Source organism: Phragmites australis, chromosome 14 (assembly GCF_958298935.1).
Source record: "Phragmites australis chromosome 14, lpPhrAust1.1, whole genome shotgun sequence".
NCBI lineage: Eukaryota > Viridiplantae > Streptophyta > Magnoliopsida > Poales > Poaceae > Phragmites > Phragmites australis.
The window spans coordinates 6992412-7016334 of NC_084934.1; the positions used below are offsets into that span (position 1 = coordinate 6992412).

General features: G+C 43.8%; 1 protein-coding gene across 1 annotated transcript; it reads right to left on the reverse strand.

Moving 5' to 3' along the window:
• Positions 1-860: 860 nt before the first annotated feature.
• On the reverse strand, positions 861-7159 carry LOC133890849 (hydroxyproline O-galactosyltransferase GALT5-like). Its single transcript, XM_062331454.1, has 7 exons — positions 6158-7159; positions 2980-3212; positions 2596-2883; positions 2392-2520; positions 2100-2273; positions 1543-1650; positions 861-1459 (listed from the first exon to the last, which is right to left on the reverse strand). Exons 1-7 carry the CDS (start codon positions 6978-6980, stop codon positions 1250-1252), a joined length of 1965 nt encoding a protein of 654 aa, XP_062187438.1. The 5' UTR covers positions 6981-7159; the 3' UTR covers positions 861-1249.
• Between the last annotated feature and the right edge of the window lie 16764 nt (positions 7160-23923).

Here is a 23923-nt window from a genome sequence, read left to right on the forward strand (position 1 = left end):
TTTGTTTTAGGTTATGTGTAGTCAGCCATCTCAAGCTTTGGTTATTTTTTTGAACATATTGAGTTTGTTTTTTGAAAATAATACAGTTAGATTTATCTTGAAAATTACTCGTGGATTTTAGTTCGCATGGCTTGTCCTCCGTATGGCCTAACATGAATCCATGAACCTTGGATTTTGTTGAGGTTTGAATCTGTTATATCGTATATGTGCCTGTTGTTCTTGCAAGAACATCCAACTATTGGCCACTGCAGATCCTGGCCTGATTCAGATTCTGCTATTTCGTCATGTGAAGATCGCCAGCCCATCTTATATTGGTAACAATTTTGCATTCTAATGTTTCTCAACTTCGTAGGTGCACCTTTTCACCACAATTATATTTGCATGTACTGTGTACCCATGCATGTGTTAGATTTAGTCCCACATAGAAAATTAATAATAAAAGAACACGACTTTAAAAGTTAAGGGTCTCTTATCTATCAAGTTAGCCTTTTAGATTGAGTTGATCAGAAACTTAGTCGTGGCTCTAATTGGATCTGTACATATAGCAAGCATATAATATAACGAGCTAGACTAGACTAGGTGAATCCCAGTATCAGGGGTTCAGTCTAGTTTGGTTTGGCCAGAGTATTCCATTAACTGGTTTAGCTTCTGTTTATTCGCGGATGCTGGAGAAGAAAGTCATGTGTAGTTGTTTGTGCCTAATTTCCTGCTGTTTGATTCCAAGTTCTCAACTAGTTTGCAGAGACCGAGCAGCAACAGAAGATCTTCGCATGGCCCCAACAGATTCAGCATTCAGCATCTAATCAGACCGATTAAAAAAAATTGAGAGAAGGGCCCAGTCAGACAACTAAGATCATCAATTCTGTAGTCTGAACACACACAACTGTGTGTATGATAAATAAAATCTCAGATAATCCTTTTATAAACAAGCACCGCCGGTATACCACCCCAACTCACCCATCACAAAATTTCTAGGCCAATTTTTTTTGACGCAGCTATGAATATCTACAGGTATAAAAGAATCCGAAGAACATCGGTCAGGTGTTAGAATCAGCAGCGGAAATGAATCAGCCACCGACCAAAAAGAATGAACGAACCCAGTGACAAGTCCAAAAGAGCGCTCTCCTCCAAATTCGTCCTCAACGTCCCCAGTGATTTCCAGTTGCTCCATAAGCGGAGCTGTGCTTACGAGGTGTTGGCCGTCTCTTTGCTCAGAACAAACAAATAGCCGTGGGTTTTTTCGCCATCGTCATCTCACGTTGCAGCACTGGGCGCTCCCAGACTGCAGTTTCCTCCACAGGCATATCATGTGCTGCGGGGACTGGTAGTGTGCCGTGAAGTAGCCGTTGTAGCAGCCGGACTGGTAGAACCGGATGTCATGTCGGTACACCACGGGATGCCGCGTGTTGTTGAACTTCTCGACCCACATACCCATGCTTACATCCTCCATCTTAAACAGCTGCAAGAAATTGACCACCATTTTGCTATTTTGCTTGTTTGAAAGAATACATGCTAATTAAGTGGCAAGGAAGATATTCTTACCCGAAGTGTCTGATTATCAAATTCAGATACAATGTAGCGTGCAATATCTGCTGAAATTACGTAGCCAGGTCCATTAGCATAGTTTGGATATGCTTCTTCTGGCCACTCCTGCAGAGCAAAAAGATTCATTTTTTGGGATAATATTGCTATCTTTACATAAATTAACTATCTAAAGTTGTCAAGTAGAGCTGCTGTCCACTTATGAAAATAGAAACTAGGATAGAGAGAGGGCTGACAACTAAGATAATACAACTACAGCTGTCACCAGTTTGTGAAATACTGACGACTTGTGAAATAATCTGGATATAACTTGCAAGTCTACTCACTGTTTGTCAAGAAAAAAAATACTTATATAATGCAAGGATTTTTCTTTTGAAGGGATCTAAGCTTAGTGAGAATTGTGCCAGAAAAGGGGAAAATCAGCAAAAGAAAATGTGCCAGTTGGTCAATAGACTTGGTGATTGGCTGACAGCAAAAGAAAACACAGATGCAGGACATCGCATGACCAGAAAACTATTCTTTCCGGTTCCACAATTACACAGGAAACAACAATTTACCTCATAAGTTACGGCCCACTTGCCAGATCTTAATGGTTGATGGAAGTAGTTCATGCTTCCCACATACACACTTTTATCACTCTGAACTTTCTTCAGTTGATCCAGTACTGAATCGATTCTAACAAACGTATCGTCGTCACATTTCATTACATACTTTGCAGGGACGACACGCACCTGCAAACACAAAGAACATTAGCTGAGTATAAATATGAATGAAATTGACCTGTGAAGGAATATAGCAGAGCAGCTAGTATGTAAATATACAATTGCCTGACAAATTGAAATCAATTACCCCATACTCGGCAATGGCAACAGTCTTCAACACAACAAGGTCATAGCTATCAATGAAAGGCACTATAACAATGTCACGGAAGAACTCTGCCTCCTTCTTCAGCTCTGTGTTGACCTCATTTTTTCCATTCTGTTCATTTTCTTAATTCGGTCAGAGTTGTGATATGCAAATGAGTAGTAAAAACATGAGTCAAATGGTAGTTACCAGAGCCACGAAGAACCGAGCTACAATATTGGATGATTTCCTTGTATACATCATCCATGACTTCCTTACCGCCATACGCTCAGCAAAATGGCTGGCTGCTGAAAGAATGCCAATGAAAAGCTCAACAGGTTCAGTTGGCAGTGGTGGGACTCTCCACTGTTCAGACATCTCAAGGTATCTCTCTGGTGCGAAACTAGGATGCGAATTGGGTAAAGAACTAGCAAAAATTGACTCAATATCAATGTCTCCTTTCAGGGACAATCCAGTTGCATCCTCAAGAGTGTAACCCTGTAGAGACAATCAGCTGGCCACAATTAGCTATGCATACCTCTGGAAGCTACTCATGCCACAAAACAAGATGTACAACTCTTTACACAAACTTACAGTGCGGTAAGGAAATGAAGTGACATGCCGCCCATCAACATTGATATGGTAACCTTCCAAACCAGCTGTTAGAGTCATAACAAATAGCTTGCCTTCTGCGAATGGGTAAGGCCAACTGATGTGGACATCTTTTGGTCTACCAATCAAACGTTTCACCCACCATTTCATCTTTGATTCCTCTGACTTCTTGTCATCGTCCCGAATCCATTTCTCACACTTGAGTTGCCCATCAACTGAAACACCAAAGTTACATGTCACATTAAGCATGCCAATTTCGCAAAACAAAGTTTGGAGGCGCATTCTTGAAGTAAAAGAAATCCTAATTTAACTTCAATTTCAAGATTAAGCCTTTTCAGATAAATTGCAAGGAACTGCATTGCTGACTGCTGTAAGGAAAAAAAGAACTTAGGCTCCGAACACCAAAATTTGTCATTGCCGTGGTGCTCGCTACAATGACTCATCAAACATGCTTCACGATTAGTTAGGCGAAAGCTTTAACAGCATAAGATCATCACTAACTAAGACTAGCTGGGCACATGAACTATACAATATGAAAACAAAGGGCACATAACTAAATGAAAATTATTTTTGTTCCCTAAGTCACCCAGTAGTTGGTGCTACCAACCAGGACTCAAACCTTGGTTCTCACAAAAAAAAACGTCTTGCTGTGTCGCTTTCAACGTGGTCCTGAGCGGCCGTGAAGTCGCTTTCAGAGATGCCCCTAGGTGGCCAGCCGCCTTTTCTTGACCTTTAAATGCAATACCATGGTGGGCTGTCTTCCCCCATAGGTCGAGTGTTTTTTAATCAGGAAAGAAAAAGAGAACGAAGCTCAAGTTCCTACTGAGAAGTTACCAAGTCAAACTCTACAGCTCTAAAACGCGGTTGCAGGTCAATGTGTACTTTCAAGCACAGATTTGGAAAATTATTAAACACATCACCATCAGGTCCATCACACCACATTCTCCTAAAACTGAAAAAGAATTCAAACTCCTTTTAGAAATTTCTTGGGCAAAGTTTGTACCTTTTATGCCCGATTCCACCAAGCTACCCTATGTCACGCAATTAAGACCACTGAAGTTGACAGTCTTTAATTTCCTAACTAACGGAACCGAGTCAGAGGTGAACAGTATTATAAACAGTAATTTGCGAGAGAGTAAACAATAATCTCTACTGCTTAAAAAGCACCTAAAGGTTCTTGTTTCGCTCCTATGCGTTCCCGCCCCATCAAACTAGCGTGCTGATTCCACTCCCATCCCCTTCTCTCCTCTCCAGATCACGCAATGCGTCCTATACCATTCCGCTCCGCCTCCCATTCAGCCGGCTGGGCCACATAGTTCCGCGTCCCGCATCTCTCACGCCGTACATCACCGCATCAGCCTCCTCAGCCGAATCCCCAACCCTAGCCCCTTGTCAAGGCCTCCCTTTCCTCGCTGGGGTCCCGCCGCGTGCGCCCTCGCATCCCCTTGGCGCGCCTACACCTTCAGGAGGCGAGGCGGATCGTGCCGGCGAGGAGCGTGGAGCGGAAGAGGAGGATGAGGAGCGCAGCAAGTAGGAGCGGGGGGAGCAAGGCAGGGTGGAGATGCCCCACCGCGCCGCCTATGAGCGCGTCTAGGCTTGCTGGCGGCGGCGGGAGGGTGTGAAGGAGGCGGGATAAAGGGGGCCGATCAAGACATTGTCGTTGGAGAGGGAGGACGACGGGGAGGTGAACGGGGAGCGGCGGCGCGGGAGGTGGTGCGGGGGAGGTGGCGGTGAAGGCGGGGTGGGAGGGGAGAGGTGGGTGAGGAGGGAGCGGAGCGCCGAGTCGCGGTCGGCGAAGGAGGTAAGGCGAAGCGTGCCGGTGAGGAGCGCGGAGCGAAAGAGGAGGATGAGGAGCGCCGCAAGAAGGAGAAAACCTCCCGTCACTGTCCCATGCGGTCACCTCCGCACCTCCGTCGATGGTCGCTTCACCTGCCGTCCCCGGTCGACGCGCGCTTCAATGGCCCCAAAAATGGTTGTGCGACGCAGCTGCACTCGGGAGAGGCGGCGGCTTGCTAGTCCAGCGGGCGTGCGAGGTTGCGGCGACGGCACGGCGGCACCTCGTGGCAGCAACACACCGGATGTGCGGGGAGAAGACAGCAGCTGCGTCCTGGTAGCAGATGGCACGAGCTGGGCGAGTTATCTCTACCGGAGGAGAGAACATGAGGTGCTCGACGAAATGCCTGACGGAAATGTCTGGGTGAGTTTCTGCAGGAGAAAAAGAATTCACCAGTAAGTTTGTCCTCCATAAACTTGCTCGTATATCTGTATCTGTCTGTTAACAGCATAGAAGTAACAAACATCTTGTGGGATGCATATTGCTTTTGATGCTGATTGAAGCATTGCATTGGTTCTCCACTCTGCTGGATCGACGTGTTGAGGTATGCGTGCTTTTTGGACTGCTTAGTAATAAATTTCGACAAGTTTACACAGCTCCTTATGATTTCTTCGTTTAGGATATTTATCAGAAATAGTGGCACCGTGCATTGGTTATGTGAGGCATTACCTGATTGTACGACTACATGTAATGACCAAGATTATCCGTGTATTCCTACAAAAGTGACTCAAGCCAACTGTATGAGTTTCTAAGTCTATCGACAAGTCAACATGCCAAAATTCTAGCGAACTGAAAAATTGCTTACGGTGATCCAGTGGATCCTTAGATTCCTAAGGTGATTTACTGATGTACCGTATCAAGTGCCCTTACACCTTTAACTGCATTTTAATTGAATGCTGATATGGTATGCTATGCAGTTCTGGTGCTATAGTCAACAACATTGATCACTTTGGATGTCATGTAGGTCCCTATTCCGATGATGGCTGGTTTTAGATGAGTCAACAATATTATCGTGTGCAAATTTTTTGACTTACTCCCCTGCGCTGCAACGGGCATTCAACTAGTTTACAGTAAAAGACTGCACACGAGTATTGTAGCGGTAGGCAAAGTCAGGTACTTTTCACCAGGAGCCGGTTCCCTAACTAACATACCACCCATTGCCAATCGTACCAACCTCGATCTATCTCGTTAATTCAGATTCTAAATTAACGAACACGCTAACCAGAACATTGGATGATTAGATCGAATCAAACTAAGCAAAAAAAAAAACGAAATCAAAATTAACCCAACAAATCTGGAGCTCGACTGAGAGGTTGGCAAACTCACCGGTGTCCTCGGCGGGGCGGGACGCGAAGCCCTCGCAGCGCTGCGACTGCCCCCACTGCATCCTGTAGCAGCTGTTCATCTCGATGACAGGCTTGCGGCTGTAGTCCCCGTGGATCCTGGGGTTGAAGTGCAGTATCCTCGGCGGCGCCTCCCCGTCTACCGCCTTGGTCCCCACCAGTTCGATCATGAACTGCGACACCATGAGCGGGGCCTCCCCGTCCTTGCGCTCGGCGATCTTGGGGTCGTACTCGGGCCGCGCAGGCCGGGGCCTGGCCACCACGGTGACGTGGGAGCCCACCGCGAGCCCGCAGGGGAGCTCCATCACCCGCACGCCGTCGAAGGGCAGCTGCTCCCTGTGCACGGAGATCGAGGGGGGGCAGGTCGGCGGCGGCGACGCGGCGGAAGCGGACGCGGAGGTGGGGTCAGAGGCGGCGTCGGAGTGGAGGTCGGCGAGGTGCGGCTTGGCGGCGGCGAAGGCGTCGGCGGCGGTGGCGTCGAAGGGGGTGGCGGTGGCGTTGGGCCGCGGGAGGAGGAGGAGGGAGGAGAAGATCGGGAGAGGGGGAGGGCCCGGGGACGGAGCGGCGGCGGTGGGGAAGGCCCGCCTGGCGGGGCGGGCGGGGGAGAAAGGGGAGGTGAACACCGACGCCTCGAGCTCCCGGCGGCGCGGGTGCTGGATAGGTAGCGCCGCCGCCGACGACGACGACGAAGAGGCGGTTGAGGATAACGAGAGATCGAAGAGGAGCTGGAAGGCGAAGTAGGCGGCGCAAGCCGCGGCGAAGAGGCCCGCGCGGACCATGCGCTTCCTCCTCGGAGCCGGCGGCATCGGCGGCGGCGGCGGCGGAGGGTTCTAGAAGGTGGGGGTGGGAGGAAGCGGAGGAAGGAAGTAGCCGTTTGCCAGGGGGACGGGGACGGGTGGTGGACTGGTGGGTACTAACACCTGATTGGCGTGAGAAAGCTCTGACCGTTGCTGGACGGGGGTGGGGCGGCGCCGCGGCGGTGGCCCAGGGAGGATGGATGCTTTAACGCGGTTTGTTAGGTTGGTTAAAAAAAAAACTCGGTGGTTTTACACTTCTACTGCAGGGTGAAGATACGCTTTGTAGAGGTACAGATTTAAACTGTAGGATGCGCTGGCCAGCTTTGATATTTGGATTACATAATACAATGAGATTTTGTTGGATTGGTTGTGAAAAAATTGAATTTTGATTTAAGAAATATTATGATAGATATTAATGTTTGATACGCTACATCTTATAGTACCAAATATTATTACTATATATACGTGGTGTAAGCGTTGGATTTTGCTTATAGAGAAGAGAATGTAGTTATATAATTAGATGCGAATGTATGTGATGTGGTCAATAGTAATATTTAAATTATACATTGAAATTATTTTTCTCCTCGATGTGTTCTTTTCGTAAGGGAAAAAAGAGATTGGAAAGTGTGTGTATATATATAGAGAGAGAGTAACCGGTAGTATTCACAATAAATCTTTAAAATCTTAAAACCTGATATTCGAAAAGTCCTATAATTTACATGAAAAAAGAAAAAGATCTAAAACACCTCTTTTGATTTAGGGCTGAATTACGACGAAGCATTTATAGTTGCGCAAGGTTTCAAGTGTATTTAAGGAAGGTAAATATATTTTTACTAAAAGTATGTGATACATTTTATGAGATTGGCCGATTCAATTTCATAATATATTGTGATTTGAATTTTATGACATACTGTGATTTGAAGGTCAGTCGGAGTATCGGTGGATGAAATTTGCCCCCTTTAGCTGCATTGTATTTTCTTTTGACGAAATTTTAGCTACGATGTATAGGTAAACTTAGAGCGTATCTGGTTTAACGTCTATACCGCGCCAGGTACGCGTTTGGTTCGATGCCAATCATCGGTGCGCCTGTCGGAGGATTAGCTCCTGTCACAGGGATCCCGAGAGACCCCCTTTTTAGAGATTCGGCCGGGGGGATGATCCTGAATAAGTTCGTCGGAGAAATGAATGAGAGTAAATGCAACAGCCGGTGGTGGGGGACGATTGACCTAGTGCAAAGAGAAATAAATGCACCGGAGTTTTGACAGGTTCGGACCGCACGGGGGCGTAATACCTTACTCCTGTATGGATGCAATAACTGTCCTGAGGGATGTCCCCTGAGGATGTATCTGGTTACAAGAAAAATGATCTATCTAAGAGCTTGAGGCTCCTTGTTCTTCGGCTGGAGCTATGCTCGAGCCTGTTCACAATGTCTCTGTTTGCTTGCTTGGTTCGTCGTGGGGCTCGTCTTCCTTGTCTGTCCCCCTCTGTTCTTCTGGTGTGCCGACTCTTTTATGCACTCGCCGACCACGACATACCCCGAACGGGAAGGAAGGGGTACAAGTTTCAAGACGCCATGACTGAAAAAGGCGTCATCATTTTCTCTGGGTGAAATAACTGGGGCGGTGGGAAAACGCGACGCATGTTCGGTCACTCGTCACTGTGGACGCCCTGGCGACGGGCGCCATTGAGAGGGCCCACCGGGCAGCCATAGAGGCACCCGCGCGTGCCCGTCCTGTCTTGTTCCTCTGCCACGGCAGGGCGGCAGGCGGAACGCCTTGATCCTGGCGATGTTATCCCGAGACACACCGGATGATACGGGACGGGACCCGTGCAATTAATAGCCACATGCCTCTCTGCCAAAGCATGGCAGGGACTGACACTGCGGTGGGAGCAGTTGGGGATGTCAGGCCGCGCACGCTCATTAAATGCGGCCTCGGACCTCTGACTGGTTGACACCTTATCGGCGGGCCCTCGGGGGCCCTTCTGGGTCGTCGGGGCACCGAGTGCTCGGGGGTACTGTTTGCCTCCCTGAGCACCCTCTCCCGAGCACTCTCTCCCGAGCACTTTTGCACTGACCCTCGGGGAACTGGGCGCTCGGGGGCTGCCGCACGCAGCCCCCCAGCACTCTCTCCCGGAACTTAGCTCTTTTGATCATCGGGGGATTAGGGTGCTCGGGGGTGACCGGGCACCTCCCAAAGCACTTTCTTCCTGGTACTTGGACTCTGCGGATCATCGGGGAACTGGGGTGCTCAGGGACCAGAGGCTGTGGCCCCGAGCACCTTCTCCCGGAACTTAGATTTTCCTCATCTCGCGGGAGGGACCTCGCGGGATGGTGACACGTGGTAGACGGCTGGCCTGGCCTCGGACCTCAGGGACCCCCGGTTCCTGATACACCGACAGTGCCCACGGAGCCCTGCCCACGCATAGTTAAAAACGGCGCTCACACCAAGGCGAAATGTGGGCGGACGAACAGGCAATTCCTTGATCACAGAGTTGGCACGCCCTCAAGTTGGCAAGGCTCAGCTAGGCGAAAACCAAACACTTCCTTAAACAAATCAGCTCAGAAGGCGGCAATCGTATGTCACGGCTGTTTGGTGTTGGGGCTGTTCCGTACGACCCGTTGCCGTATCAAGCTAGCACGACGCGCGCGAAGAAATCTACAAGCAGTCAGCCACGCGATGGAGACGGGGAGGGCGAGGCGGTGCGGGCCAGCGGGCTAGCGGCGAGCGGTGTGGTTCCACCATGCTGCCAGATGGTTCGCTGCTGGCGCGTGTCTACCTCGTCAACGTGACCCCTGGCCGGCTGCCCCCCGCCGCGCTCTGCATGGCGGACACGTCTAGACCTGCGGCTCCCGAGGGTGGTGGGCCGCGCACATGCGCGTGTCTCGGCACCAACGGTCGGAAACCCGGGGAGGGGGCGGATCCCGACCCGGCGGCCGTGCGCGTAGGCATTTCCCGTGCGCTTCCAACGGGGCCGTCGCACCCCGTGCTGGCGTGCCCTTTGGTCACATTTGTTGGATTTTATGTGACTTTTAACATTTATTCATAGGTGTATATTGTAATATTTTTCTATTCAACTTAACATGAAAACATTTATTTTAACTTGAGGAATTAATATTTGAGTGTCGAGTATGACTATGCTAGAATACAATACAAGAATTGATTGAAATATACTCCACTAGAATTTATATGATAGAATTGATATGTTTGTTTTGTAAGATCGCAGTCTGTTGACCTATATGATCATATTATAATTAATCTCATATCCAATATAATTATGACATATGATTCACATATATATGCTAGAAACTAATATATAGTAGACTTATATAACTGTTATATCTAATTATGGTTAGAGACATAATTCAGATATCTAACCATTTATCTGAAAAAAAATGTGACAACTAGAAATAAAATCTATAAATAAATCTTTACTCTCTAACCGAGATAAGATAGAGAAACAGAGGATATATCACAGCCAGGTTAACCCTCGTATCTGCGCCGTCGCCGCGAAACGAATTCGCTGCGCAAAAGACTCATCTCTCCACCGCGATAGCGTCCCTCGGGACTCGACGCCGTGATCGCCTGCGTGGGGGTGCAGCGACATGGGCGACAGGGCACACCACGTCACGCGTCGGACTGCCATCACCCGTGGTCTGCCATCACTCGTTCGCGTCGTTTTCGCTCACCAGCGGTGTGCTCCCCTGCCTCTGCCTCGAGATTGTGGACGTGCGGATCGAGGAAAAGAAGGAGCATGTGCTGTGTTGCTGCGTGATCAAGAGACCAACGTGAAGATCGAGGAAGGGAGAGAAGTACTTTGTGCAGCCGCAATTAATTTCCTCGCTTTCTTTACTCATCCGCTGCCACGCTCTCAGAGATCACGGAATGAAATTTCTCACAGATTGAAGGGTACATTTTTTACCCTTCTCTCCATCGCAATGGCATCCAATGATTCAATAGTGTTTTCTCTGAGTTGTTTAGGACTTGCAAATTAGATGGTCTAATTTTACGATTTGAAGAAAAAAAAATTATATTTTTACTTTCTGTTGAGAATATTAATTACGTAGTTGACATGCCTAAACTAGAAAAACCAAATAATAATTCCACTGTATTGAGGAAAAGGTAAGTTATAAAGTAGAATATGAAACTTGGACTAACGATAATAAAAGAGCTCGCATATTTATGTTGGGATCATGGTTGATTCTTTAGCTACTGAGTATGAGGGTTAATGGATTACATGGAAAATTATATGCAATCTAAAAAAGGATTTTTGATGATGTATCTCTCGTAAAAGTATAGTCTTGTTAATTGTTTTGTCTCCACTAAAATGTCTGAATGTGGTTTTATTAATAAGCATGTAAGTAAATTCTGTGTTCTAACAGAGAGATAAAAATTTACAGGCTATCCTTTTCAAGGAGAAGTGAAGTTATAGTTGTTTTGAACTCTTTGTCAAATTCATGCAATTTAAGATTTCTTTGTCATTTTGAGCGTGTACTTAATATGCGTAATTTGAGACATCATCTCCTTATGGAGGAAGATAGAAAACTCTCCGAGGGAAAGAAAGAAACTCAAATAATTTTGAGTTGCACCTGAGAGAGGAAACGTTAAAAAGACTTAGCAAAAGAGGAAGACTAGAAGTGATCTTAGAGATAAGTTTAATACTAGGAAACATGACCTGATGATCGTGGAAATGATAACTCATTTAAGATGAATGATAATAACAAGAAGGATTTTACTTATCACAACTGTTGTCAGATTGGACATTTTAGAGCTGATTGCAGAAAAAAGAAGAAGCATAATGATCAAAAGAAGCAGAACAATCAGCTGGATGATAATAAAGATAATCCTTCGGCTGAAGGTATGCATTATATTTTTTATGTACTGAGTCTTTATTTACTACTACTTTTCAAATTGTTGGGTTGTCAATTCTGGTTTACATCTCATATTGCTAGAAATCATAAGTATTTTACTTCTATGCAATAAATTCCAGGGGGAAATATATATGTACTTAGAAACTAATGCTAAAGCTAATATACTTGGAATTAGAAATTATGTCTTTAAACTCCTTGGTGGAGGAAAATTATTGTTAAAGGATGCATTATACTCGTCTAGTATGAGAAGGAATTTAATCTCTATTTCTCAATTAGAATCAATTGGTTACGATGTACTATTTGGAAAAGGAAGAGCCAAAATATTGTTGAATGGGACATTAGCGCATACTGGAATTCGTCACGATGGTCTTTATTTCCTTGATAATCTATTAGATTGGCAATATTGATTGTTTAGTTGGCGGAGATAATTCCATAGGGAGGAACATTAGTAGTAGAAACACATGCTTGGAATCATATTTATGGTATTTATAACTTGGTCATATATCTAAAAACAAAATTAAGAGCCTTATTAATTCTGGAATTCTAAACTTTAAGTGGGAGGATTATGGTACTTGTGAAGCATGTATAATGGGTAAAATGACTCGTGTGCCTTTTCCTAAGGCGGAAAGATCTAATGAGCCTCTTACTATTATTCATTTTGATATTTGTGGTAAAATATCAATTTCCACTAAAGGTCAAAAGGTTTATTTTATCATATTCATTGATGATTATTCTAGATATGGTTATGTGTATCTTTTTAAATACAAGTTGGAAGGTTTTGATGTGTTCAAGACATTTAAGATTGAAGTGGAAAATTAGTTAAAGAAAAGAATTAAAGTTTTAAGAACTGATCATGGGAGTGAATACAAGTTCAGGAATATTAAATGATTTTTTAAAGAGCATGGAATTATTCATCAGTATACTATGTCATACACTCTGTAACAAAACGGTGTAGCTGAGTGGAGGAATATAACACTCATGGATATGGTTAGGTCTATGATGGCATATTCATATCTCCCTTTGTCTTTTTAGGGTGAAATTTTATATACTGCTGTTTATTTATTGAATCATTCACCATCAAAAGCTATCACAATCACTCCTTATGAGTTGTGGACTGAAAGAAACCCTCACTTTATTATTTAGCTGTTTGAGGTTGTAATGCTCAAATTATAGTGCCAAATCAAAATCGTACTAAATTGCAACCTAAAAACACACTAAAATTTTTTATTGAGTATTCTATGGATTCAAACGGGCATCAGTTCTATGATTCTGAAAATGTCAAATTGGTGAAAAGTACAGATGCAATATTTCTCGATTAGAATGCACCTCGTCGTACTAAATGTGCAAGGGTGGAATTATTGGTAACTCCACAAGAGCCACGGATGGATACATCTGAAATTAACTCAGCTAATGAGGAACATCTAACCCCAGGAGAAAATACAAATAAAACTCCCAACACTAACATGCTTAGAAGAAGTGAGAGGAATACACAAGCACCTTCATATCTAGATAATTATTATGTGTTTCTAGGGAGAGTGCACTCTAAAATTTCAGATTTAGAGGAAGACCCAAAAACTTATAAAGAAATCATTAGTTGTCCTCGATCAAAACTATGGGTGAAAGCAATACGGAAAGAATTAAAATCAATGAGAAAGTATAAAGTTTGGGAACTTGTTACTTTACCACGTAACCGCAAATCTATATGATGTAAATGGATATTTAAAAAGAAATTTAATGCAGTAGGACAAGAGAAAAAATATAAAGCTAGATTTGTTGCTAAAGACTTTACACAAAGGGATGGTTGTGGGTCGCCGGATTGGCTGGTTCTGTGCCGTTGCGTGGTCGGCTTTGGTGGCCTCGCCTCCTTCGGCCCTGTTCCCCACGGAGGGCTGGTCACATGGAGGTCCCGAGCGGGGCGGAGCCAAGCGGCGCGGTCAGAGGGGCAGAGTAGGCGGAGCGCGGTGGTCGGGCGCTTGGAGGAGGGCGTCGAAAAGGAAGCGGCAGCGGCGTGGCGTGGCTTCCAGAATGCACGGGAGAGGCCACTGGCCGCACGATCACCGTCCGACGGATCTCTTTTCCGGTGACGTGGCTTCACGGTCTGAGACCTTTACCCCCGCTCTAGTATAGTGAGATTATGTAGTTCCTGGCGTTTCTCAAACGGGGTCAGTAGTTTCCAGGTAATCAAATTTGTGATGGATCCGACTGCTGCCCCAATATGCCTTGGAACGTTCCTACTACGTTTTCCTCATCTTAAAACAAACAAGCAGTAGAAACAGATCAAAACACACAGACAAGAAAGAAAAGAAAAGAAAACCGGACAAACAGTGTCCGGTAGAGATGTTGTTCCTCGGGCTGTAATACTGTGTCCAATGGATTCCCTTTAGGGGTCAAAATCCCTTCACGACGGGATTTTCGTTCCCTTCAGCGCTCCAACGGATTCCCTTCACGGTTCCTATCGCGAAGGGATTCTCAGGGTCATTCCCTTCAGCACGGGTTTCTCTCTCCATTCCCTTCGCGATTCCCCTCGAAGGGAAGCTGTTGGAGATGAGAGAAAATAAAGGGAATGAAAATGGGGAAGGGAATCGGGAAGGGAATGAAATGAAGGGAATATTGTTAGGAACAGTCTAAGAGCTGCGCGTACGTGTTTAACATGCGCCTCTTCATGTCTCGAATCCCTTGTACCTTCTCCTCTATTAATAAAAAAACTAAGAGACTAGAGAAATAGGATGTCCTAAGTTAATTTCAGATGAGATTTTAAAAAATTAAAAATAAATTATCCATTAATTTTTCTTCTTATTTATTTTTATTAATAATACGGGTTTTATATCTTTAGCTGCTAATAAAAGATAGTAAATTATTTGAATTTTAGAGATTTTTATTAAATAGAAAGGGACTAGTAGGAAAAAGTGATGGAAGAATAACTCATATTTTTTATATAATAAAGATGTACATAATTCTCATATGCATAGGAGAAAAACAAATCATCTACGACGGCCACCTATCCTGCGATACAGAATCACAAGCACTTCATATCACACTACTCACTATACCGTGACACTATGCGCACACAAAAAGAAAAGAAAAAAACGCAAGCTAGTCAGCATGGCATTGGCCAGCCCATTCTTCCTCTTGTTTTTGCCCCTACAAAGTTGCATGGCCAACCCTTGATGAGTTTGTTATAGCACAGGGTGGCAGTGCTCCATCTCCAGCACATTCGCAGACAACAACAACATGTCAGGGTGATTGTTGATTAGCAGAACGGCATGGAATAACAAAACACGGAGGCCATGATTAGATTTGATTGCCGTGGGCGTAAATAGAAAAATAGATAATATATTGACGTATTTACAAATCTAGCATTAGTATTCGGCATCTAAATATCGAAAACCAGATTTCGGAATCTCAAAAACTGAAAACAGGGCGCCCCACCTTTTTCGGCAATTGAGATGCCGAATACGGCACTGATCACCGTATTCGGCAGCTCAGTTGCTGAAATCTCCGTGTATTCAGCAACTGAGCTGTCGAACACTACAAACAGTGCTGTATTCGGCATTACGGAAAGCCGCCAGGCCCACGTGCCATCGTGTCACTGCCGAAAGCCGCTGCCATCTTGTAGCTGCTCAGTCACGTCACGTCGCCCAGTTTCGGTGATGTGAGTTCGCGTGCTGCAATTTTTTTCTTTCGGTCCGTCACGTGGTGATCGTGCATGCTATAAAACGAGGAGAGTAGCAACGCAGCGCAAAGAGAGGAGAGCAGCAGCAGTGCAAAGAGAGAAGAGGAGCAGCAGCACAAAGAGAGGAGAGGAGCAGCAGCACGAGGCGAGGAAAGAAGCAGCAGCGCGAGGCTAGAACCGAGAGGAGCAGCATCAGTGCGAGGCGAGGAGCGAGGAGATGAGCAGCATCAGCACGAGGAGAGGAGCTCCAGTGCTTGTTGAACAATTTAAGAATGTTACCTCCAGTTACAATAAGTACTTAAATTATGTATGTAATTAATACTTAGATTAATAATAGTAATTAGAGTAAGTAGATTATTTAATCTATTTATGTATATTTGTTAAATTATATTAAGTTGGTAAAATAGAGTATTTAGATTATTTGAATAGTTTGATTATATGAATTTCATTAGTCAGTGTAATTAGATTATGTACCTTGTTTAAAAATATGAAATTCATTAGTTAGTGTAATTAGATTATCCCCATGCTATAGTTATATGTATGTCATTAACTAGTATAACTAGATTTTTTACATAATTTAATCAGAATTATTAGAGTTTTTTTATTAATCTTATTAATTAGTGTAATTGTATTTATTTGATTAATACAGGTAATTAGATTAGGATGCTTAGAATAGCGATATCCAGGTCGGGCAACAGTTTCATAATAGGGGGAGGTCATCCACTTTATTAGTAACTATGCTGTCATGATAAGAAGGGACTGTAAGTGCGTTCAGTCTAACCCTACGGAGTATGAAGTCAGGTGTATCAAGCACCTAAATTTTTCTTACTTCGTACGTGCACATAAGCCAAAATATGGGAACTATTTTGTGATTAATAGACACACCCCACATATATACAGCGAAGAGACTATTAGTAATGTGAGCCACGCCGTTAATGCGAGGTTCATAGCCCAACTCCTCATCACCCTTGTTGGCACAAATATTTGTTTGTCCAAAATCGATTATGGGGGAGGTACAGACTAAGTTGGGTATGCTGATCAATTACCGCACCGCATGGCGAGCAAAGTAGAAGGCGTTGAAGATGCTGTTTGGAAGCTTCGAAGAGTCTTACAATTATGCTCCGAGGTTGCTGCAGAAGATTGCCATGACGAATCCAGGGACTCAGTGGGCTATGGCGGATGAGCCGATCAAGCTAGAGGATGGGTCATACAGCACCATGACTGATACCTCATTAGGTTATTCTGGTCCTTTGGACAATGCATCGAAGCTTTCAGACATCACAGGCCGGTTGTATGCATGGATGGCACATTTCTGAGCGGTAAGTACCATGACACCCTTATGACAGCGATGACGGCGAATACAAATAATCAGATCATTCCTGTCACCTTTGCAATGATTGAGAGTGAGAACAATGATAGCAGGCTATGGTTCCTCACCTTGGTGAGGACATGTGTCATGAGCAATAGAGAACGAATTTGCATCATCTCAGACCACAATAAGGGCCTTTTGCATGCATTGGACGTGCTACACGATAGCACAAACTACTCTATAGTATGGTCAGATGTGGAGAGAAGATGGTGTATGCAACACTTGGGAGCGAACCTGTACACAAGGTATCGTGGCAAGTCTCTTGTAAAGAGATTCAAAGGGTTGTGTCTGCAGAACCAGCAGACAAAGTTTAACGAGATATGGAGAGAGTTAAATGAGACCACTCATAAGATAATGGCAAAGCAGCAATCACAGGAGGACAATCTACATACACAAATGGTCAGGGGCCAAACTATCGTTAGCTACTCACGTACTATATTTAGCAAGTGGATAGCAGGGAAGTCGGTGGAGTGTTGGGCCCTAATTCATGACACTCATGGTGCCATGTTAGCACATAGAATTTTAATGATTGTATTTTACCCTTTCTTATGCAAATAGGCCTTCTAAAGTTATTGTATCCCTTGTTAGGTACACAATCATGACAAGTAACATAGTGGAGGAGTTCAACAATATCCTAAAGGAAGTACGGGGCCTCTCGTTGTGTGCTATCATTGAGCTCACATTCTATAGAACTGTGGACTACTACTTTCGAGACTATAGTAGTGCTGCTATAAAGTGTAGCATGCGGTTCGCACCTAGGGTGGAGGAAACCATATCCAAAAGGAGGAGCAAGGCACACTTTCATCGGACGAGGATCCACGACCTGGCCAACAATGACTTTGAGGTCATGTGCCGCTGTAGGTATACATCAGGGTATATTGCAGGGGACACCATGCAACAATGTCAACCTGGGTCTAACGAGGTGAAGTGCACCTGCAATAAGCCAAAACTGCACTATATCCCGTGCTCGCATGTCTTAGCTACTTGCAGGGACATGGGTGACAATGACAGATCACAGTTCGTATCATCGTACTTCACGATTGATGCATTGAGGAGCGCATGGCTTCCAAAGACGCGGTCCTTCAACATCGGAAGAAGCTACTATAGCGAAAATGGCACTATTATGCCATGATTATGATTTTGGTGATTAATGATAACATAGTCAATATGACTAACATGTTTGTCAAGAATATATGTTAGTAGGTCCTATGTATGTAATACATGAAAAAGCTACTGCAGTCGGACAAAGTTGGACTGAATTAGAGATATCCTAGGAAGATTTGCCTCACCGGATGATCCGGTGCTCTGGGTGTTGAACTCACCGGAGCATATTTGACAAAGGGGAGAGAAGCCTAAAGACCTCACTGGAAGGTCCAGTGATCAGAGAAGATACACATTGGAGCATTTTGTCCAGAGAAGCTTGTAACCATTGAAGTTGAAGATCAAAGTACCGGATGATCTGGTGATCAATGTGTTGCACACACTAGACAATGAACAATGCAAAGAGGCAGAATGAAGATCAACGCATCGGATGGTCCGGTGATGAAGGCTGTGCACACCGGAGCATTATTTCTAGAGAGGATTGCATTAGCTCGGTTCACTAAAGTCAACTCACCGGATAATCCGGTGATGATGTAGTGTGCACCAGATGCTTACACCGGAGCAATTTACACCGAGAAGAAGGAAAGGCTCGGATGGTTCAAGATAACTCACCGGATAGTCCGGTGATAGAGATGAAGTATACACCAGAGTGTCCAGTGTTCACAGAGGCTTGAGTGGGGTTCTGACGTCTAATTTTGTGAGAGTGTACTCACCGGATGATCCGGTGCTAGTACTATTATTCTCACCGGATCATCCGGTGTTAAAAACTTTTCTGAGCCATTGGGTTAACGGCTAGTGCGCGGGTTTGAGACTATAAATACCCCCCACTCGGTCATTTGAAGGTGCCGGAGTTCAGAGAAGTTCATGTACACCTAGGAAGACATCCAAGCCATCAAAGTGCTTAAAGTGATTATCTAAGGCGATTAAGCATAAGATTAGTGAGTGATTAGTGTTTATATGCTTAGAGATAGTGTTGCTAGGTGATTGCTGCCTAGAGAGTGGATCAAGGAGTGATCCAACCTTGTACCAAATAGTACGCTAACACCTTGTAGTCTTGGTGACTCGCCGGTAAGCTTGTTGACCCTCCGACTTGGTGTTGAGCGGTGACAAAGTGATTGTGCAGGGACGCAGAGACCCTTGCCTTGGTGGCTCAAGCTGCAAAGTGATCACATCGGCTAACAAGCGGAAGAGAGGCTATTGTTGAGACCTTGCCTTGGTGGCTTGGTGGCTCATCCGGGTGGACACCTTGTCTTTGTGACTTGGTGGTTTAAGAGCCGTGACTGGGTGTTGACCGAGAGCATATCCTTTGTGAAGCTCTAACGTGGACTATGGGTGGCATTCATGCCATCCAACGTGAACATGAAGAGGATCAATGCCAAGGTTGATCATCCTATCTCTATTGAAGACTTGGTCGACACAATTGATCACATCAAGAAGGAGAAGAAGACCAAGATCAAGAAGAGGGAGATAAGGGAAAGAGCCAAGGCACTTGCTAGCATAGGAAGATGGGTAAGTGATGATGAAGATTTAAGATCAAGTGATGAGAGCATCACCATTCATTCCTCCATGAGAAGCTATTCCTCAAGGTCGTCATCACACAAGTCATCATCACACAAGTCGTCATCACGCAAGTCATCTCACAAGTGCATTATCGTTAAATATATGGATATCGATGTAAATGATGATGAATCTAATGAGGATTCTCCTTCCTATGATGAAATCCATTATTTGATCAAGGAGCAACAAAGGACCCTTAAGAAACAATCAAAAGAGCTTAAAAAATTCAATACACTTAATGAAATTTATGTTACCTTTGTTTCTAATTATGAATAATTATTGTGCAAATTCAATTTGGTAAACAAGAAGCATGAAGAGCTTAAAGCTAAATTTGAGTGCATTGAATCTAAAACTAAGATCCCTTCGAAGCAATCTACCTCTTTATTTAATTTCAAGCCTAAGGTAGATGCTTCTACTTCTTGCAATGATTTAATTGATACATCATATTCACCCTTTTGCAATGAGATTTATGTTGAGAATATTGTTGTAGAATTATCTAACAACCTCATTGCACAAGAGAATGATGAGCTTAAGCAAGAAGTGGAGAAGCTCAAGAAAGACATGGCAAGTTTAAAGGGCAAAAGACATATCCAACCTCTTCAAGATAACCGTGCTTTTATGGTGAAGAAGCATACGGAGGGGTCCACTGTGACATGCTTAAAATGTTATCAAGAAGGTCACAAGTCCTTCCAATGCAAACAAGTGAAGGAGACCAATGAGAAGAAAAAGATGACGAACCTCTCCAACAAGATCTCCAACCTCTACACCAAGCCCAACTACAAGAACAATACCAATAGCAAACACTACAAGCTCAAAAAAAAAAGAGAAAATGGCAAGGTGGTTGCACACATGGTTGGGAGAAAGGATTGGAGGTGGAACCAACCTATTTTGGTGCCAAGGAAGTTATCACCGATATGAAGGGGCCCCAATCAGTTTGGGTTTCAAAGAAGACTTAAATCACAAGTCGGCTTATGGATTTGGGGGCTTGGGTTACAAAATGAAGTGAAGATTCAAGCAAAGAAGCCAAATATACAAGGTGGACGCATTGATAAAGATCATGATCATCACATACCCAAATTTCCATCCAAAGATAAAAAGAGATAAATGGTAGCTAGACTTATGTTTATGCGTTTTGTTTTGCATCTAGCTCATTTGCCTTGTCTAGGATTCCATATGCTTATTTCAATCTATTGCAATACCTAGTGTATGTTTTCATATGGCAGTTTGCTTGTGTTTATCTCTAACCCATGAACAACCTACATAGTTTATTAGTTGTATGTTAATTTCTTGGCACTAGTTTTTACAATTGTTATCTTTCTTGTGTCATGATCCAATCTATAGTATAAATTCTAATTGTTATCAATAACAAGTGTATATATATCTCACAAGTATTCAATACTTGTATGCACACATTTAGGGAAGTATATCTTATAGGTTGTGATTTTGAGACTAACATGTGTTTCTAGTGACATCTTCTGTAGTCTCATGAAACAATCAACATGTCTCCGGAGGTATACAATACTTAAATGCTTCAATTGGTATCATTGTTAAATCTTTTATTTACTTAAGCTACCTCCATGCATAATATAGCTTAAACTTCCTATCTTGATATATTGTCTAGTTGACCATATGTTTCTTTCTCATTGTTTGTATGCATACATATAGGGAGAGTTTAGACTATATTATATGAGTTTCATAAATTATGATCCATGTGCTTTGATAGCTTACAATTGGTATCATTTATTTATAGTGATATCCATACAATTGGTATCATTTTATTGGATCATAATTTGTAAAGCTCTCTCCCATGTGCTCTAATATTTTTCTATTGATTTCAATATGTGTTTATAGCCCTTTTTATGAGATTGTTAACAAAGGGGAAGAAGTTTGACGACCAAAGCAAGATGAACAATGCGAGGAGATTGTAGTAACAAGCAAGACATTTAGAAACGCCGAAGTTGACAATAGAAATACCAAAGTTGACAAAGGGGGAGAAGAAAAGATGCTAGGCGTCTAGATTGACAAAAGAGAAGCTCTTGTATATGTCGTTCAAGTAATATAGTGGCAATAGAGAAAGGGAGAGCCACAATAAAGGGGACTAAATGGTAAGAACATGGATCCAAGAAATATGGTAAGACTTTGTGCTCACTTATGATCTTTACATTTGGTATCATTTATTATTTGTTACTTGCTTTAGTTATGTTGTCATCAATCACCAAAAAGGGGAAGATTGTAGCGAAAATGACCCTATTAGATCATAATTGTGATTTTGGTGATTAATGACAACATAGTCAATTAGACTAATATATTTGTCAAGAATATATGTTAGTAGGTCTCATGGATGCAATACATGAAGAAGCCACCGTAGCTGGGACAAATTTGGGCTGATTTGGAGAAATCCCAAGAAGATTTGTCTCACCAGATGGTCCGGTGCTCTGGGGTGTTGAACTCACCGGAGCATATTTGACAAAGCGGAGAGATGCCTAAAGACCTCATCAGAAGGTCTGGTGATTATGGAAGATACACACCGGAGTATTTTATCCAGAGAAGGTTGTAGCCATTAAAGTTGAAGATCAAAGAATCGGATAGTCCGGTGATTAATGTGTTGAACACACCAGATAATGAATAGTGCAAAGAGACAGAATGAAGATAAATACACAGGATGGTCCGATGATGAAGACTATGCACACCAGAGCATTATTTCCAAAGAGGATTGCATTAGCTCGGTTGATTGAAGTCAATTCACAGGATAGCCCGGTGTTATGTCATGTGCACCAGATGCTTACATTGGAGCAATTTACACCGAGAAGAAGGAAAGCCTCGGATGGCTCAGGATAACTCACCGGATAGTCTGGTAATGGAGATAAAGTATACACCGGAGTGTCCGGTGTTCACAGAGGCTTGAGTGGGGTTCCAATGGCTAGTTTGTGAGACTGTACTCACCGGATGATCCAGTGTTAGTACTATTGTTCTCACCGGATAATCTGGTGTTAATAACTTTTCTGAGACGTTGGGTTAACAGCTAGTGTGTGGGTTTGAGGCTATAAATACCCCCTACTTGGCCATTTGAAGGTTCCAGAGTTCAGAGAAGTTTATGTACACCTAAGAAGATGTCCAAGCCACCAAAGTGCTTAAAGTGATTGTCCAAGGAGATTAAGCACAAGATTAATGAGTGGTTAGTATTTATAGGCCTAGATAGAGTGTTGCTAGGTGATTGCTACCTAGAGAGTGGATCAAGGAGTAATCCACCCTTGTACCAAGTGGTATGGCAGCACCTTAGAGTCTTGGTGACTCGTCGACAAGCTTGTTGACCCTCTGACTTGGTGTGGAGCGACGGCAAGGCAATTGTGCGGGGATGCAGAGACTCTTGACTTGGTGGCTCAAGCTCTGAAGTGATCACTGTGGTAAGGAATCGAAAGAGAGGCTAATGGTGAGATTTTGTCTTAGTGGCTTGGTGGTTCATCCGGGTGGATACCTTGTCTTTGTGACTTGGTGGCTCAAGAGCCATGTCCGGGTGCCGATCGGGAGCATATCCTTTGTGGAGCTCTAACTTGGACTAGGGGTGACATTCATGCCATCGATACCACGGGAAAAAGTCCTTATGTCGAGTTTGCTATCTCTACCTTATTTAAGTTTTCGCATTTATATTCTTGCAATTTGCCTTCTTAAATAGGTTGCAAGCATTCTAATCGGTAGAGTAGACACACTAGATAAATCTAGAGTACATCTAGATAGAATTTGATATAGGTTTATCTTGTATTATTTTTGGAGCCGAAATAGTTCTAAGTATCCTAAGTCACCCCCTTTTAGGACGTCACCGACCCCTTCAGCTATAAAGCGATCGAGGGGCCTAAGTGGGTACCTTATCCCCGAGCACGACGCACGGATCCTGAAAAGCCTAGCGCTACGAGGCTGCAAGGTGACATGGATGAAGCAGATGCTGTTGACGGCCTACGCTGGTGCAAACTTTGTAAACAACCTGGCCATGATAGGAGAACTTGCCCGACCCGATAGTAAACTATCAGGCCTCGATCGAACTGTACTGTATTAGAGTTGTTGCATTTTATTTTGTTCTTCGAAGCTATTTGCAGACATGGTTTGTATTGTAAATTGTTATTCACATGTTAGTTGTACTACTTATTTTGTAATATATCATATGGTACTGGCATCACAGATGTTGTATTTTTATTTGAACCATGAAGCTTGTTATTCACCTATTTATTGAACCATGAAGCTTGGAATATATTCTAATCTGTTGGCCACCTATTTCTTGAACCATGAAGCCTGAAATCGTTGTCATGGCTCATGGTGGTCCTCCCGAGCTTCTTCAGCAGCGGTACGATGAGAACCATAGGGGAAGGATGATTTTCATAGGGCAACAG